The sequence below is a fragment of the Tachyglossus aculeatus genome, chromosome 24, assembly GCF_015852505.1.
Source record: "Tachyglossus aculeatus isolate mTacAcu1 chromosome 24, mTacAcu1.pri, whole genome shotgun sequence".
Lineage (NCBI taxonomy): Eukaryota > Metazoa > Chordata > Mammalia > Monotremata > Tachyglossidae > Tachyglossus > Tachyglossus aculeatus.
Genome location: NC_052089.1, coordinates 15,848,934 through 15,865,331, shown reverse-complemented (window position 1 = coordinate 15,865,331; position 16,398 = coordinate 15,848,934). Strand labels below are relative to the sequence as shown.

The 16,398-nt window shown below is 40.7% G+C and overlaps 1 protein-coding gene across 4 annotated transcripts in view; it reads right to left on the bottom strand.

The window, feature by feature from the left end:
• VGLL3 (vestigial like family member 3) overlaps positions 1-1,405 on the bottom strand; it is a 65,319-nt gene extending 63,914 nt beyond the window's left edge. For 3 of the 4 annotated variants that reach the window (XM_038766364.1, XM_038766366.1, XM_038766367.1), the window contains exons 1-2: positions 1,349-1,393; positions 137-290 (exon numbers count right to left, since the gene is read on the bottom strand). In XM_038766364.1, coding sequence (XP_038622292.1) covers positions 137-139 — 3 coding nt within the window. In that variant the 5' untranslated portion in view covers positions 140-290; positions 1,349-1,393. Of the gene's footprint in view, positions 1-136; positions 291-1,348 lie in introns of all 4 variants that reach the window. The other variant, XM_038766365.1, reaches the window with a different exon arrangement.
• Between the last annotated feature and the right edge of the window lie 14,993 nt (positions 1,406-16,398).

Below are 16,398 nucleotides of genomic sequence, written 5' to 3'. Positions count from 1 at the left end.
AACTGTGCCTGGCACGTGGTAAATGCTTAACAAATATCATTATTATTATTATTATTATTATTTCAAGATTGCGCATGAAGAACTCTGCAGAGGCCACCCAGCCACCACAACACCATATTTTCTCCCTCCTACTCACCATTTGCAGAAGCCCACACTGCCCTCCTATGAGCAGTGGCAGTTGTCCAGTTCATGAAAATACTACGAAGCTTCCCTACTTCCAAGCCTAGGACTGATGAAGCGTTCTCCAAATGGAGTGTGGGCAAGATCTGATGGGGCAGAGTTAGTGCAGGCTGAAAGGCAACAAGTACACCTTCTGGTGAGTCATCTGCTAGTTGGAAGATAACAGATGTACAGACTAGAAAACCATTTCTCTGAACTAACTGGTTAGCCCAACTAAGACTCCCGACCAAAGCAGTAAACCTTAGGTAAGTTTGACCAAGACCAAGCAAGCCCATTTTGTTCAGTCAGGCAAACTTTAGATTATCCGGTCTTGGGATGTATATGTGTATGGAATTGAATGTATAAAACTTGGCACCTAGAACATAAACCTAGGCAAAATTAACCAGATGAAAATGAATGAAATGGTTCAGTAAAGATTACATATTGTCTCCCCCTTCTAGACTGTGAGCCCGTTGTTGGGTAGGGGCCGTCTCTATATGTTGCCAACTTGTACTTCCCAAGCGCTTAGTACAGTGCTCTGCACACAGTGAGAGCTCAATAAATACGACTGAATGAATGAATGTTTTCTGTGGGCCAAGTGGAAATGTGTTTTTCAATTAAACTTCTTCCTGTTTGGGATTCATTGGTGGCTCTACACGTTGGGCTACTAGGGTTTGAGCATCAGCAGTGAAGGTTTCTGAAAAATATCTGGCTAATATGGGCAGGGTAGATCATATCTCCCGCTGGCCCAGAGACACAGCATCAGCACCATGCTCAGTCACTTTTGCCATAATCATATTTTATGGTGTGCAGAGCATTGTCCTAAGCACTTGGGAGAGCACAACAAAACAGAGTTGGTAGACATCTTCCCTGCCACAAATGGGTTCTGCTTGTCAAACCCCTTTGCAAGAACTTCTCAATGTGCTATCAGTCGGCCCACCTACTTGCTTATTGCCATGGCTAGGACAAAAGAGTGCGAGTGGTGCTTTGCAAAGCAGCTTCTGTGAAATCAATACCTTAGCACGGGTTCTTGGTCCTGAAAACCCAAGAACAGAAGAACATGGGTCATTCTTGACCCTATCTAATTTGAATATTCTAACTTAAATCATGATCAAATTTGATTTTTCCTTTAATCATTCTGAATAGAAAACATCTTTCACATGGAGTCAATAATCATTTATACTGAAACCTGTTTTCTCATATTTTTACCTCTTCTTTCCACACCCTTTGAGCTGCCCAGACTTTTGATGCTCACGGTCCTCTAAAGTTGGCTGTTTCCTAGGGATAGGTGGTAGAGTCCTGAGTTGCTACGCAACCAGGGTCCTCTAGGTTTCTAAGCAACCAGATCTTACTGTTTTGTCATTGCAAATGGCAAGTTTAAGAGTGAGATCTGAAAGTCTAGAAAGTTGTAGCTTCAGAAGGATATTTTCTAAGCTATGTGCAGCCCATTTTCATCAAATAGAAGACAATCTAATGTTTGGAATATCTGTATTTCCAGACGCAGTCTTCAGAATAAACCAGACAGGTAGTAGAGAGAAGCAGCATGGCTCAATGAGAAGCAGCGTGGCTCAGTGGAAAGAGCTCGGATTCTGGAGTCAGAGGTCACAGGTTCAAATCCCAGGTTTGCCAATTGTCAGCTGTGTGACTTTGGGCAAGTCACTTCACTTCTCTGTGTCTCAGTTACCTCAACTGTAAAATGGGGATTAATACTGTGAGCCCCCTGTGGGGCAACCTGATCACCTTGTAACCTCCCCAGCGCTTAGAACAGTGCTTGGCACATAGTAAGCGCTTAATAAATGCCATCATCATCACTATTATTATTATTAGAGAGGGGTCATAATCTACTAAATTTGGGTGGTATAGTTAGGACAATATAAATTTCCTTCTTATTCTTGCGGCTTCAGATGGCAATTTCTCCATATCCACATATGCCCAATTCTTGCTTTTAAGTCCTAGCAGGGATAATAGGATTGTGTATGGGGGTTGTTAGAAAGAAATACGATTTTATCAGGGCTTTGAAGATGGGGAGAGTGGTGTGGTGCACTGGTTGTGAAGGAAGAAGTGAGAAAGGGGTCCACAGCAAGAGATTGAGGCTCAGTAGGGAGGTTGATGATAATAAAAATAATCAATCAGTGGTATTTTAGTGTTTACTATATGCAGAACACTGTACTAAGCACTTGGGAGAGTACAATATCACAGAATAATAATGATAACAGTGTATTTAACACTTAATATGTGCCAAGCATTCTGTAAGCCCTAGAGTCATTAGAAGATATTCAAGTCAGACACAATATCTGTGGTAAGAAAAGGAAGTGTACGGGCTGGATGGTAGTGAGAGAGGGGTCAAGGTAAGTAAAAGGGGAAGAGCTGTCCTTCTCTTTTCTTTTTGCCTTATCTGGGGTCTCCCTTCAGAATCAGCATGCTCATGGCCACCCATGAATAATGTCAAGATGGGCAATATCATGGAAAGAGAAGAGTGAAGGGGTTATTTTACCACACACGCACATACACACAAAACCCCAGCATGAGTTTATGAAGCTCTGCTCTCTCCAAATCACAGGAAGAATTAAGCTCAGTAAATTCCAGAAGTGAGACAAGCTTCAAGATATAATAATAATGATGGTATTTGTTAAGCGCTTACTTGCATATTGTGTTTCCAGGTCCTGTTAGGGAAGTGGATTTTTTTCCCTGAAACACAGTTTGTTTGTGTTTTATATATAACTGAGAAGCAGCATGGCCAAGCGGATAGCATACGGGCCTGGGACGTAGAAGGACCTGGGTTCCAATTGCGGCTCCACCACTTGACTGCTAAGTGACCCTGGGCAAGTCACTTAACTTCTCTGTGCCTCAGTTACCTCATCTAATAGCTTGTATCTACCCCAGTGCTTAGTACAGTGCCTGGCACTGTACTAAGTGCTTAACTTAAGTGCTTAAGTGCTTAACAAATAAGCACTTAAGATTAAGCACTTAAGCTAAGCACTTAAGTGCTTAACAAATACCATAAAAACACCTGGTATTTTAAAATAATCAGTGTTTAGTTATAAAATGAGCTCGTTTAATAGAAAAAGCAATTAGAGTAAACCAAAGTGCCTTTAAAGTGAGTTTAATCAAATTCATAGAAAAATTAGAAAGAACAAATAATATCCTATCCTTCATTTTTAATTTCTGCCCTCAGTTTGTATTATGGCTGTGACTGTGACTGTGAGCCCACTGTTGGGTAGGGACTGTCTCTATATGTTGCCAATTTGTACTTCCCAGGTGCTTAGTGCAGTGCTCTGCACACAGTAAGTGCTCAATAAATATGATTGATTGAGAAACTGAGTCAAATTTTCAACTGTGGAAATAATATTGCACATAACTTAATCTTCATTTTTACAAATAATGCAAAGCCTGTGTATGAATTTGGTTGTTGTTTAACTTTATTCTATAAAATTTTGATTGTCTTTTCACTCTTCTCTGTTGACCTACATTTCCTCAGTTTTTCTCCTCTACACCCATCTTCTACTCCCCTTATCTTTGCCAATCTGATACCCTGGCCTAGTGGAATAAAAACGGGTCTGGAAGTTGGAGGACCAGAGTTCTAATCCCAGCCCTACCACCTGCCTGCTGTGTGACCTTGGGCAAGTCACTTAACTCCTCTGTGCCTCAGTTTCCTCTTCTGTCAAATGAAGGTTCAAAACCTGTTATCCCTCCTACTTAGACTCTGAGCCCCATGTGGGACAGATACTGTGTCTGACCTGATTATCTTGTATCTTCCCCATTTCTTAGTACAGTGTTTGGCACAGGGTAAGTGCTTACAAATACCAACATTATTATCATTATTATTATTATTATTATCATTCTTTAGGGAACAGTGTAAGTGCTCAAATATATTTTTTGAAGTCCAGAGACTTCAGCATCAAATAATCCACAGTGCAACAACTTTAAAAATTATTTCTGGATTTTTCATGGATCATTAAAATATGTTGATGATATAGTATGTAGAATTTTGGTGTAACCATAGATCATGCTTTCTAAGTATCGAATGGAACAGGCAGTTCTTGTGATAGATAAGCATGGGTATTTTTGTCATGCAACTACAGAATCAAACTGCAATCAGAACATGAAAAATACCATCATTGCATCTCAATAATGAGTCCTTCCAAATGAATAATCAGTTACTAAAAATGGTAAAATGATGTTTGGAGAAACCTTGTTTCAGTTACCCTCCCTAAAGTCCATCCTGAAACTTAAGTTTACTATAAACACCCTGTTGATTATCCAGAAATTTTTTTTACAAAAATCATTTTTAAACTTGGTTTAATCAGTCATTCTTATTAAATGCCACTTGAATTCCATTGCTTTTTTAATGGTAGCCTTTTTCCACAGCCTCTCCTACTTGTGCTGAAATTTCACTTTTGCCATATGCATATATTCCAACTCCCCAAAAAGAAGAGAAGACGAAGTCTTGTTTGCATTATATAGGTTATATTTCTTGCAAAACAAAACTCTGCAATTCCACTGTCTCAGAAGCTGGCCCATATATGTACCTTCATAAAATCCAATACAAAGACATCCTATCTATTTAGTGGCTTATGTCAGACAGCCAGGCTCAGGAGTAGACTATAAGCAGCTGCTACTCTCATCAAGCATTTCTCTTAAAGCACACACATATAATTGGCTTTAATGCTATAAATACAGATATGTAAACACATGTGGATGGTGTAGAGGATATGGTGTCCCATGATAATAACACCAAGAAGAAATTATAACCAAAGCTACTCTCACTCTCTCTGTTTCTTTTTAATGGTGTCAGACCTCTGCTTACAGCTAACAAGGGCCATATCCCAAATAAATGTGATCTTTTTTTGCAGGAAAAGCCCTGGCTCAGAAGGCCCTCCACTCCCTAGGAAGTCCTACTCTGAGCCAGGACTTTAACGAGCAGAGCTCTGAAATCATTGTTGGTCAAACTAAATGAGGATAACAGGACGAAGGCGACACTTCAGGGTGTGGAACATCAAAATTAAAAACCTATGGATCTCACAGCAAAGGGGAAAAAATGGAAATATATACGGCTCCCTGTTGTCACAGTACATTTCCACCCAAGTGACTCTGGCACAATTTCCAAATTGTGCAGGCACTGCGTGTAGATTTATGAGGATTGCAGCACCAAAGTGCACCCCCGCACTTCAGCTTAATAGAGCAGACCCTAATACACCTGGCCAATTCTAAGATGGGCCACGGTGGACAATTTGACACCAGCTCTACAACTTCCAGGAGTCTATTTAAAAACATGTTCGCTTAACAAATGAACCTACCAGGGGAACTTGCAAGTAAGCAGAAAATATACTGCTAGCCAACTGTCCAGCACCTCAGCACCAGGCCAAGAAGACTTTACGAGAAAGAGTCCATAAATAATTTAAACAGGTATTTCCGTAATGTCAGGGATTTTATTGTTCTTCATTTACCTGACCCTAGTCACGCAGCCATCTTCAGAATATGAACTGAACCTGGAATCTGCTTGCTAAGAAGAGAAGGGAGGTGGAGTTGTTCACCAAGCATCCCCTTCAAACCCTGTGACCGTGGTTCCTAAACAAGAGTAAAGACAGCTAGTGGGCCTTAGTTCATTTCCTGAATAAAATGCTGGATGGGAGTAAAACGTTACAGTGGCAAATGACCTGTTTAAATCACAGTGAATTAAGACTGGGTACAGCTTTAGGCAGGGTGGCTTGAACCAATATGATAAACAAAGGAGACTGGAGTGATACTCTCAAATGGTAAGTCAGGCAGGTCACCAGAATGGGTAGGGGCATCAAAGGAGGCTGGAAAAGGGCAAAGAACTGTATTCAGGCTGTAGAGGCCCAGGTGAAAAATGTCAACTATGGCAAGGGGAAATCTCCTCCCCTATTCTGTTCCTCCAATGGAAAGGCTTTGTGCAGCCTGGAGGCTTGTATAGAGAAAGAGCCAAAATGTCAGCTGTGGTCAGGTGAAAGGATATGACCATTCCAGGAGGCTGAAAGCCACAATTTTCTAGTGGAGAGGAATCTATCAAGGAATTTCTTTTAGTAGTGGAAGAAGTATTTCTCCAAAAGAAACTAGATCAGGAGTAGAGACTACTTTCCTCGAAGACCAATACAAATGACTTATGGAATCTCGTGAAAATAATCACTGACTAGAACCAATAAAATTGCCAACTTGTCTCCCCTACTATTTTTTTAAATGACATTTATTAAGCGCTTACTATGTGCAAAGCACTGTTCTAAGAGCTGGGGAGGTTACAAGGTGATCAGGTTGTCCCATGGGGGGCTCACAGTCTTAATTCCCATTTTACAGATGAGGTAACTGAGGCCCAGAGAAGTTAAGTGACTTGCCCAAAGTCACACAGCTGACAATTGGCAGAGCCGGGACTTGAACCCATGACCTCTGACTCCAAAGCCCGTGCTCTTTCCACTGAGCCACGCTGCTTCCCTACTAGACAGTAAGCTCATTGTGGGCAGGGAGTGTGTCCACCAACTCTTGTATTGTACTCTCCCAAGTGCTTAGTACAGTGTTCTGCACACAATAAGTGCTCAATAAATTTGATTGAATGAATGATTGAATGAAGTGCTCAATAAAAGCATTTGATTGATTAATTGAATGTACCTCACTTTTCATCTTGCAGTTATAAGTTTCAGTCTCCAGGTGACATTTCCACTTGTCACATCTGGTTTTTCTTTTCTTGGTAGACATTTTCAATACTAAACGTTTTCTTTATTTCTCAAAATGAAAACTAATGGATCGCCATTCATTTTTTTTCCACCAACCAGTGATCTTAATAGCCATGGGTTGTAATGGAGGGATATTGGTTATATTCCTCTAAATTAGTCTTGCAACTTCTGACACTACAGTGTAAAAACCAATCAAAACTAAGTGCTACAATTTGTAACACCTCTGAAGGGCTTCAGTTCTGCTCATTGTTTGCCAGAAGAAATAAATACAAATATTAGTATCCAGAATATCAACAGCATTGAACTTCTACTGTGTGCAGAGGACAGTGTATGAATACCTTGGGGCACGTATAAGGAACACTAGACACAATCCTTGTCCTTGAGGAGTTTACAGCATAATGAGAGAGACAGAAGACAAAACAAACAGGTGTCCTAATTTCCCTTTATTCATCACTTAATGCCCTCAACCAAGACAGTAAGATTGGTGGTCAGTACTTTCATTCAAGAAGATGCCTTGTGAAAAAAAAAACATAAATGGATTATTCAAACAGCCTGTCTTCACTTTTTTTTTCCCTCTCTCTTATTCAAATTAAGTGGACTCTGTTTTCTGGGCATCATTAGTTAACATAGCTCACCCTTCACTGGGTAACTAACCTGTGATTACTAATACAGATCTTGTTCATCCTGGGATAAAAAATGGTGAAAGAATATATAGTGTTTAAAATTTAAAAGATTTACAAGTTTCGCATAGATTGTTTTTAAATCCAGTACTGCTGACTATATCAGGGCAATGAAGGCTACAGGTAAATAACCCCTATTTTGGAAATGTGATGGTTTCTACCATGCTCTCACCAAGACAGGGTCTTACCCTCAGTCATGTAGTATTTGAAAATGAAGAGCAGTTCTGTAGAATAAGCTCTTGGGAAAGCACAATACAAGAGAGTTGGTCCCTTGCCCATAAGGATCTTACAGTCTACAGGAGGAGGTTGACATTCCCTGCCCACAACAAGCTTACGGTCCAGAGTATTTATTGAGCACTTAGTCTGTGCCGGGAACTGTAGTAAATGCCTTGGGAAAATACAATACAGTAGAGTTGGTAGACACAATCCCTGCCCACTGACAAAAAGGGGCATGGTGAGAAGCTATTTATGTAGCCCACAAACTCCTCCCAGCTCCCAGGCAAGAGCATCTATGCACTGCTCTTGAAAGGGTAGTAACATCTCTTTTACCAAGGGCAGCAGATGCTGCCAACTTCAGGGAAGATTCCTGGAAGAAGGTTGAGGTTGGTATTGCTAGTGATGTGCCACCCTGAAAGGGAAGGGATGATAAACTCTATGATCCTGTGAATCTGGGCTGAAGATTATATGTTCATTTAGAGATTCTTATTCCAAAACTGTATTCTGATCTAGTCCTATAAAACTGCTCTCTAGGAATCAGTGCCATTTTGCAGCCATTTACCATGCAGAAGCCTTTCTTAATTTAATTTGTGTGCAGTTACTTTCAGGAGGCATAAATCCAATTCCAATTTGCACTGTAAATTTATCAGGGAAATAGGTGGAAATAGGTGGGAAACTGGACAAATTCCAAACTTCTTAAATGAGGAAATGTTGTCAACACCAATCATGAAAAGTCCATTTCAATTTCTCTCTCATTTGCACATAGCTAAATGGTCCCACCCCAATTCCTGGACATTCAGTTGCTCGTTCTTGAGAGACTTGACAACTTCCAAATTGGAGTTTTTGTTAAACTTGCACTTGCTGTGCAAATCAAAGGATCCATCTACTGTGTTGTTGGTCAACTTTCTGTGACCCTCACATCAATAAATAAAAGGTAATGGAAACTTTAGTATCCATGGAAAAACATGAACCCTTTACAGACTATTAAAATATAGATAAGTAGTTTCTAGGAAGAAGAGTTAAAAATAACATAGAATTGATTCAACTACCTGAGAAAGAGAACATGACCAAGAGAGGAAACCTTTATAATGGAGAATCTAGTTTTTTCCAACCTGATATTTAAAAACAGCTACTGAGTAGGCATTATTGCCATTAAGATCTGGAAGCTACAGGAAATGCATTAATGGAGAGGTGGGAACAACTCTTGAATCAGCAGATGGAATTCAGTGTGACATGTCCTGTACAAAAAGCACATTCAAATTCAGCCATGTTGAGAGGCTGCCAAACCAAAATAACTCATGAAAGAAGTATTCACCCCTGCGGGTTGAGACATCTCAAACAGACGTCGTAATACCTTTATAAAATGAAGATGTTCTTTACATTCTCTGAATTCCCTTCTGACAATTTCCTTTATTTTAATTTAAGATTCTGTGTCTTCTGATTGTAACAGGAGAGTGAAAGGAGACTGAACATGGGTTACTTGGTCCATTGGAATAGCAAGTGTAACAGGGGGCCACAGCTGCATGCAACTTGGGTTTCCCAACAGTGGGGGTTATGCTTCTCAAAATCTCAGTGGTTAGCAAAACCGCTACTGCTGTAAAAACAAAGTTTCAGGAAAAAAAGGAGCAAGGGGCTGAGCCAGGAACTGCAGCTTCCAACACACTGGGCGAAATTCATTTTTGACAATTACAACAAAAACCCAAAGCACTCTAATCCAGTTATAATGCTATTCAAGTTACAAAGAAAATAAAAAATGACTCAATTTAACCATTATATATGTTATAGGAACTGCTTTATGTTCCCCCATTCATGTACCTGGGAAACTTACTATAGCAGATATGATGATCGGGTAATGAGCTCGTTGTGGGCAGGGAATGTGTCTGTTTATTGTTGTATTGTAGTCTCCCAAGCGCTTAGTACAGTGCTCAGCACACAGTAAGCACTCAATACATATGATTGACTATTTGCACAGTAATGTACAATGCACAATGTGATCAGAGTGCCATTAGTATTCAATCAATCAATCATATTTCATCATAAGCGCTTGGGAAGTACAAGTTGGCAACATATAGAGACGGTCCCTACCCAACAGTGGGCTCACAGTCAAAAATGGGAGTATAGCCTTGTGGTAAGCCTAATTAATACACTGAATATTGCGAATGTACTCAAAACTGTGATTGGAAAAACTGAGTTGATAAGGGAACTTGTACTTTATCAGTCAATAATTTATTGGCCGGTTATTAATGTGCATAGAGCGTAGTACTAATTGCACAAGAGGCATCATGTTCTAGTGTAAAGAGCCTGGGACTGAGAGTGAGGAATCCTGCCCCAGCTTCACTTCTTTTCTGCAACAACATCTTGGGCAAGTCACTTAATTCCCTAAAGTGACCCCTGCATGCTGCTGGGGCGTGCACCTCCCCTGCTGTTGAGGCCTGCAGTTCCTATATGCCTCCTGTCCCACCCCTAGACTGTAAGCTCATTGTGGGCAGGGAATGTGTCTGTTTATTGTTGTATTGTTCTCTCCCAAGCACTTAGTACAGTGCTCTGCACACATTAAGCACTCAGTAAATATGATGGCATGAATGCCCTGGCAACAGGAAAGATGCGCAAGGAAGGAAGGGAGAGAGAGAGAGAAAATTTGAGCACAGAAGGAGGAATGAAAAAGGGGAAGTGTGCTCCATCTGAATGTGTTTGAGGGTGGCTTTTGGCAGAGGTGAGGTGAGGGTTGGAGAGTTCTTCCAGCTGGGACTTCACTATGGAATATTGAGGAGTTCCTCCTTATCTCCAGTCCCCTGGGCTTCAGCCCTCTGAGCCTCTTCATTAATACAGACTTAGCTATGAGCCAACCAACCAAGACTTGATGCTGCGAAAAATCAGACATCCTAGAAATCGAAAGCTAAGTGTTACTAGTCTCTTACCTGAGAACCAAATGTAAAACAAAAGGTGTAAGAATGATTTTATGAGTCAGACTCTGAAAATGTCCCAACAAGGATGACTGCATGCTACACCACTGGACCTGTCTCAAAACCAGCCAAGCTCCCGAACATAAGCATCCAATAAGTGACCTGCCTGATTTAAGTTGATTTAATAGTAATGTTTAATGTTGATAAAAATTTCTTACCATATTGCAGTCAACCTTTACTGAATTAGAGGAAGCTTGACTCTACTTTCCAATCAAAAGGTGAGCACTCAAAATAAATCCCAAACACCTACCCATTCATGGGACCCTAATTGTTATTTTTCTCTAACTCTGGCCTTTCAATTCCCTGATAATTACTCCTTTGGCCACTAAGTCCTTCCTGTTTACTCTTTTTAATGTTCTGTTTACTTGTTGATTCTCAGTTACTTTTAACTTGAGGTCTCTTTCACAGGTTGCTCTCTTCCTGATACAATTTGAGATGCAGTTGCACAGTCATAAATCCTAGTTGTGAGCTCTTCTCCCCATTTCTAACCACTATGGTTGTAATTGAGTCTTAGGAACAACTTGAAGGAATCGTCATAAAATGAATTAATATGTCTCATTCCTACTCTTAGCAGTAGACAATAGTGTAAGCCTTCTTTCATGGACTGTAATTGAGTCTTAGGAACAACTTGAAGGATTTGTCATAAAATGAATTAATATGTCTCATTCTTACTCTTAGCAGTAGACAATAGTGTAAGCCTTCTCTCATGGCCTGCAATTCTAAGGTCATATAACGAGTCAAATGTACTTAATAAGGGGGAGAAAGGGTGAGGAAGGAAGAGGAAGAGATTATTATCATTATGTCCTTCTGCAACCTCTGCAATGCAGCCACAATTCCTGCTGTTCACTGCAGGACTACCCAGCTGGAAAAGGGATAGGGATACTGGGAATGGAATAGGGAGGAGCTATAGTGGAGCTTTGTGGTGTCAGTCTTCCCCTTACTTCCCCACCTTGCAACTGGCATTTCAGCCAGCTCCTCAGTCAAACCTGGGTTTTGAGGACTTCTAGTGATCTCTGGGGTTTTAGGCCTGAAAATTTCATCAGACAGTATCTTTAAGTGAGAAAAACTCTCCCCTCTGCTTCCTGCCATTCCCGGAATGCACAACAGTTGCATGTTAATTGTTGAAAATTCCCATGGGAGGCAGAGAAAGCAAAGAAAAATAACGATTTCTACGAAGTGTACAGAGCTACTGTGACCTCCCTCACTAGCTTTCTCCTCCCCATGTAGGTGCAAGTCTAGTCAGAAGGTAGAATGAAGAGTGGAGCAATGAAAAGGATTGCCCAGGCTAATGCTCTTTCTCAAAAATCTACTACCAAAGAGGATAATGGGCCTAGTTGGCTACACAACATAGGAGGGAGCAGGCTGATTTGGCTGTCAAGTGTGCGTTCTTGTGTTGTTCAGCAGCATGGCTCAGTAGGAAAGAACAAGGGCTTTGGAGTCACAGGTCATGGGTTCAAATCCTGGCTCAACCAACTCTCAGCTGTGTGACTTTGGGCAAGTTACTTAACTTCTCTGTGCCTCAGTTACCTCATCTATAAAATGGGGATTAAAACCGTGAGCCCCCCGTGGGACAAGCTGATCACCCTGTAACCTCCCCAGCGCTTAGAACAGTGCTTTGCACATAGTAAGCGCTTAACAAATGTCATCATTATTTTTCACGCACTTAGTACAGTGCTCTGCACACAGTAAGTGCTCCTAAATACTATTGAATGAATCAGCTGCAAAAACCGTTGCTGTCTTCTAAGCAATCTGCAAGCATAATTGCTGGTATTTCTTTTTCCTTTTTCTAACTCGTCCCTTTGTACAAAGGTCATTTTGAATTCAGTTACTAACTGTAACTGATAGGATGTCCCAAAAATTAATTATTGGAATCGATCAGTACTACCTGCCAAGTCTAATTTAAGGAGACTGTAATCATTTTTCCTTTATCATTTCCATGTGCATGTGTCTGTTAAGCACACTTGATCTTTTTTTCACAGAATCTGAAAGATTTTTTAACACTTCGGCAGAGCCTTAAACCAAAACATTACCCTCCTCTAAAGGGGAACAGTTCACCTGGGCACATTTGATGTCCTCGAGGAGATTGTGCATTCAGACCAGAGTGCCAGTAAGAAACACAAAGCATCAGGCAATAAACTAATGAGAGAGATTCCTAGAAGTGCTAAGGCTGAACGATGAAACCAGAGCCTGTCCGAGCACATTCAGGTAAGAAGTGTTATTCTTCTCAAAGCCTCTGTCTTTTGTTCCAAAGAAATATGGGCCAAGGGCAATGACTGGTACTCGCTGGTCTCTTGGTTCCGGCAACATCAGGCCAAGAGTAAAACCTTGAACAGCCACCAAACCGTTGAGGTTTGCAATATCTCTGTTTTTCCCAGCTGTGCGTTCTGAGACAGACTACAGATATCTAACAGTTTACATTTTGGAAATTTCACTGAAAGGGAAAAGAAAACAGTTTTTTTTCATGACAGGAAACCACTTTTGGTAAATATAGCTGTAAATGAAACCAGAAGGTGAACATTTAGCTAAAGGGAAGAATTTTAGCCCTTCACTAAATTTGGGTGCATTTTCTTCTCATTTTTGACTTAATTTACCTCTTTCACCTACCCTTCATGGGTCCCTTGGATGGCTAAAGTTTCTTCTCTTCATGCCATTTGGAGAAGACTTTTGAAATACATTTCTGAAAGATAAATTGTGTTTACTTGTCTTGAAGTGAACCAGTCCTCTGTTCTTCTGACCAAAAAGCTAAGCACAGCCTGTCTGTCACAGAGCGAGTGTTTTTTGGGTGTATATGTTTGCTTATTCTCTCTCTCTCTTTCTCTCTCTCTCTTACTGTCTCATTCTGCTTCTTTTTCTCTCTATCTGACTCTTTCTTTGTCTCTGTCTCTCTCTGCTTAGGAAAGCATCCACATTCATTTTTTTTCTGGCATTCCTTTAGGGAGTGCGGATCATTTGGCAAATGTAAATGATTGGGCACTATTTGTCCCAAAGCAATTAAGTTCCTGCCCAAGAAACTTCAGTTAGAAATGGACTTGGGAATGGCAATGTTTGGGAATGCCAAACAAGTTTCTCTTTTCCTGGCACTTTACCCAAATCCATTTCTAGGGTAGGAATTAGGTGGCCTTCCTACCATAGACTTGAAAGCAGGCATAACACATTTTGATTTTTTTCCTGCACTTTTTTTCTTTCATAGTTTCCCGTAACCCCAGTGTATCCATTATGTTCTGGGCTCCCTTCTATTTTCAATCTACACCCATAACTTTTGAGAACTCATGCCCTTTCACAGCATAGACTATTGCGTGGCTCAGTGGAAAGAGCCCGGGCTTTGGAGTCAGAGGTCATGGGTTCAAATTTCAGCTCCGCCACTTGTCAGCTGTGTGACTTTGGGCAAATCACTTAACTTCTCTGGGCCTCCATTCCCTCATCTGTAAAATGGGGAGTAAGACTGTGAGCCCCCCGTGGGACAACCTGATCACCTTGTAACCTCCCCAGCGCTTAGAACAGTACTCTGCACATAGTAAGCGCTTAATAAATGCCATTATTATTATTATTATTATTGTCTCTAGGCAGACAATTCCCAAATCTACCTCGCTAGCCCCAACCACTCTCCTATTTGTAAACTGTCATCTTACATCTACTCTGTTCCTAGGGTATTTCTACATTTACGTCCCACCAACACCTTAGACTCAGCATGTCCAGGAATCCTTCTCCTCATATTTCCTCTTAAATTCTCTTGTCCTCTTAAGTTTCCCATTCCTGTTGACAATACCACTATCATTCCCTTCTCTCAAACCTGCAACCTTTCCATAATTCTTGCCTTCTCTTTTTCCATCCCCATATTTAGTTAGTTGACAGTAGTGAAATAATCATAACAGAGTACTCTTTGGCATCAGTTTTCCTTTCCTGACCAGCATGACTCTGGTAATGCATTTCCATTTTCATTCCCCTACTAGAGATCTGCTACAGCAAGGGGGAGTGGCAGAGAGAGTAACCTACACGGTAAACAAGCAGATGGGTGGGAAAACAGAGATAATAGAAAGAAGCCCATTGTTTATTCAACCTGGATGAAGACAGGATCTGGCATTTTATGGAAGTTAGAACTGAAAGGCAAATTTCTTCTTATGTGGGATGTTGGCCATTAAAATTGAACGGCTAGTCCCTGAGAGCCTCTAACACGGATGTCTCAAGGAACAGTTTGGAGGAAGCAGAATAACTACTGTTTTAGAGTAGTTGCTGTGATGTAGACACTTGCACGTTTGCCAAAAGGGGCATTTTTACCATTGATTGTCTTTATTTTTCACAGTTTTAAATCAGTGGGATATTAAGAACATATTGGGGCATCAGTGCTCAGACTCCAGGGAGCCTTTCTTCCCTTAATTTCTCCTTCCCATTCCCCCTCTGATGTTCACAGCCAATATATCACACTACAATTAGGCTGGCAAGAACTTCTCAGGTCCCTGAGGCCTGAGCATCCCTTCGTTACAGATATAAATTCACTTCAGTTTGCATACATAAATGTGTGCCAACATGTTGTATTATCTTTATCATTGAATCCATATGTTGGAGTGCTGTTCTACACATAGTATTGCAGGGATGTTGCTGAGTTGGAGGAAAGTTTTATTTGGCTGTGATAGCGACCCAAGTCTCCATGTGGGTGGAAACCAAATAGGGGGTGGCCATAGTCTGCTACTACAGCTTCTTTGAAAATGCCAAAAATGAAAGGAAGCGATCAGAGCTGGCTCGTAAAAGTTATTTTTCACCCAGAGTTTACCCATTAACCATTAGTCACTTACAATGTACCCAGTTAAGGTCAAAAACAACAGAATTTAAGCAAGAAGACATCGCTTCCAAGACATCAGCTGGGAATTCAATTTGTTGGAACAGCCTGTGTAAAGACAGTTGGTGAGAGAGCATATTTTCTGACCAAGTGATTGGCAAAATCATTCTGTTTTTGGTGTATCATCTGTTAAAAGAATGGCATCTGTTGATTTTTTTTAGACACCTGTATCTTAGCTCACTCCTTTGTACATTCCTGAAATCAAAGCAGTCTTGCAAATTGATTGGGTACCAAAACCATTAATTCCCTGAAGAGAGGCTCTCCTTAATCTTCCTGAAGATAACGAAAAATGTATTTTGAGTTAAGTAGAGTAGGGTACAGAGCCTGTTCCTTTTTGAAATGTTTTCAGAAGGTGGCTTTGTTGAATTATGCCACTGAGTATATATATATATTGGAAGTGGAAAAATACAGTCTAAACATGGCCAGCGGTGTGTAGACTTTGTTGAAGAGATGGCCCTTGATTTTCCCAGTGATGTAGGTTTGAAATTCTGGTACCACAATCTAAGGCCATGATATCTTCCAAATGAAACCTTGTGAGAATCATGGTTCAACTTGACATGTTGCTTCCTTAGGGATTTGGAGAACATGACTAGCTGTATTTCTGTAAAGACAGATGCACAGTTTCTATTTGAGTGAAAGCTCTTTCTACGGTAAAGAAAAGGTCAGTGGTGACAATTCATTGGAAGGAAAGGAGGATGAGTGGCACTGTGGTATGTAGTGAATGACCTAGTTAAAAGAACAGATTGTGAACCTATAATTCCTGCAAGCTTTATACTAAGTTTATTCTGCTACCAGAAAAACATAATTTACTAGGAGAAACCCTGCTTTTTAGAACTGCTCTCCTGGATGTTGCTCCAGAG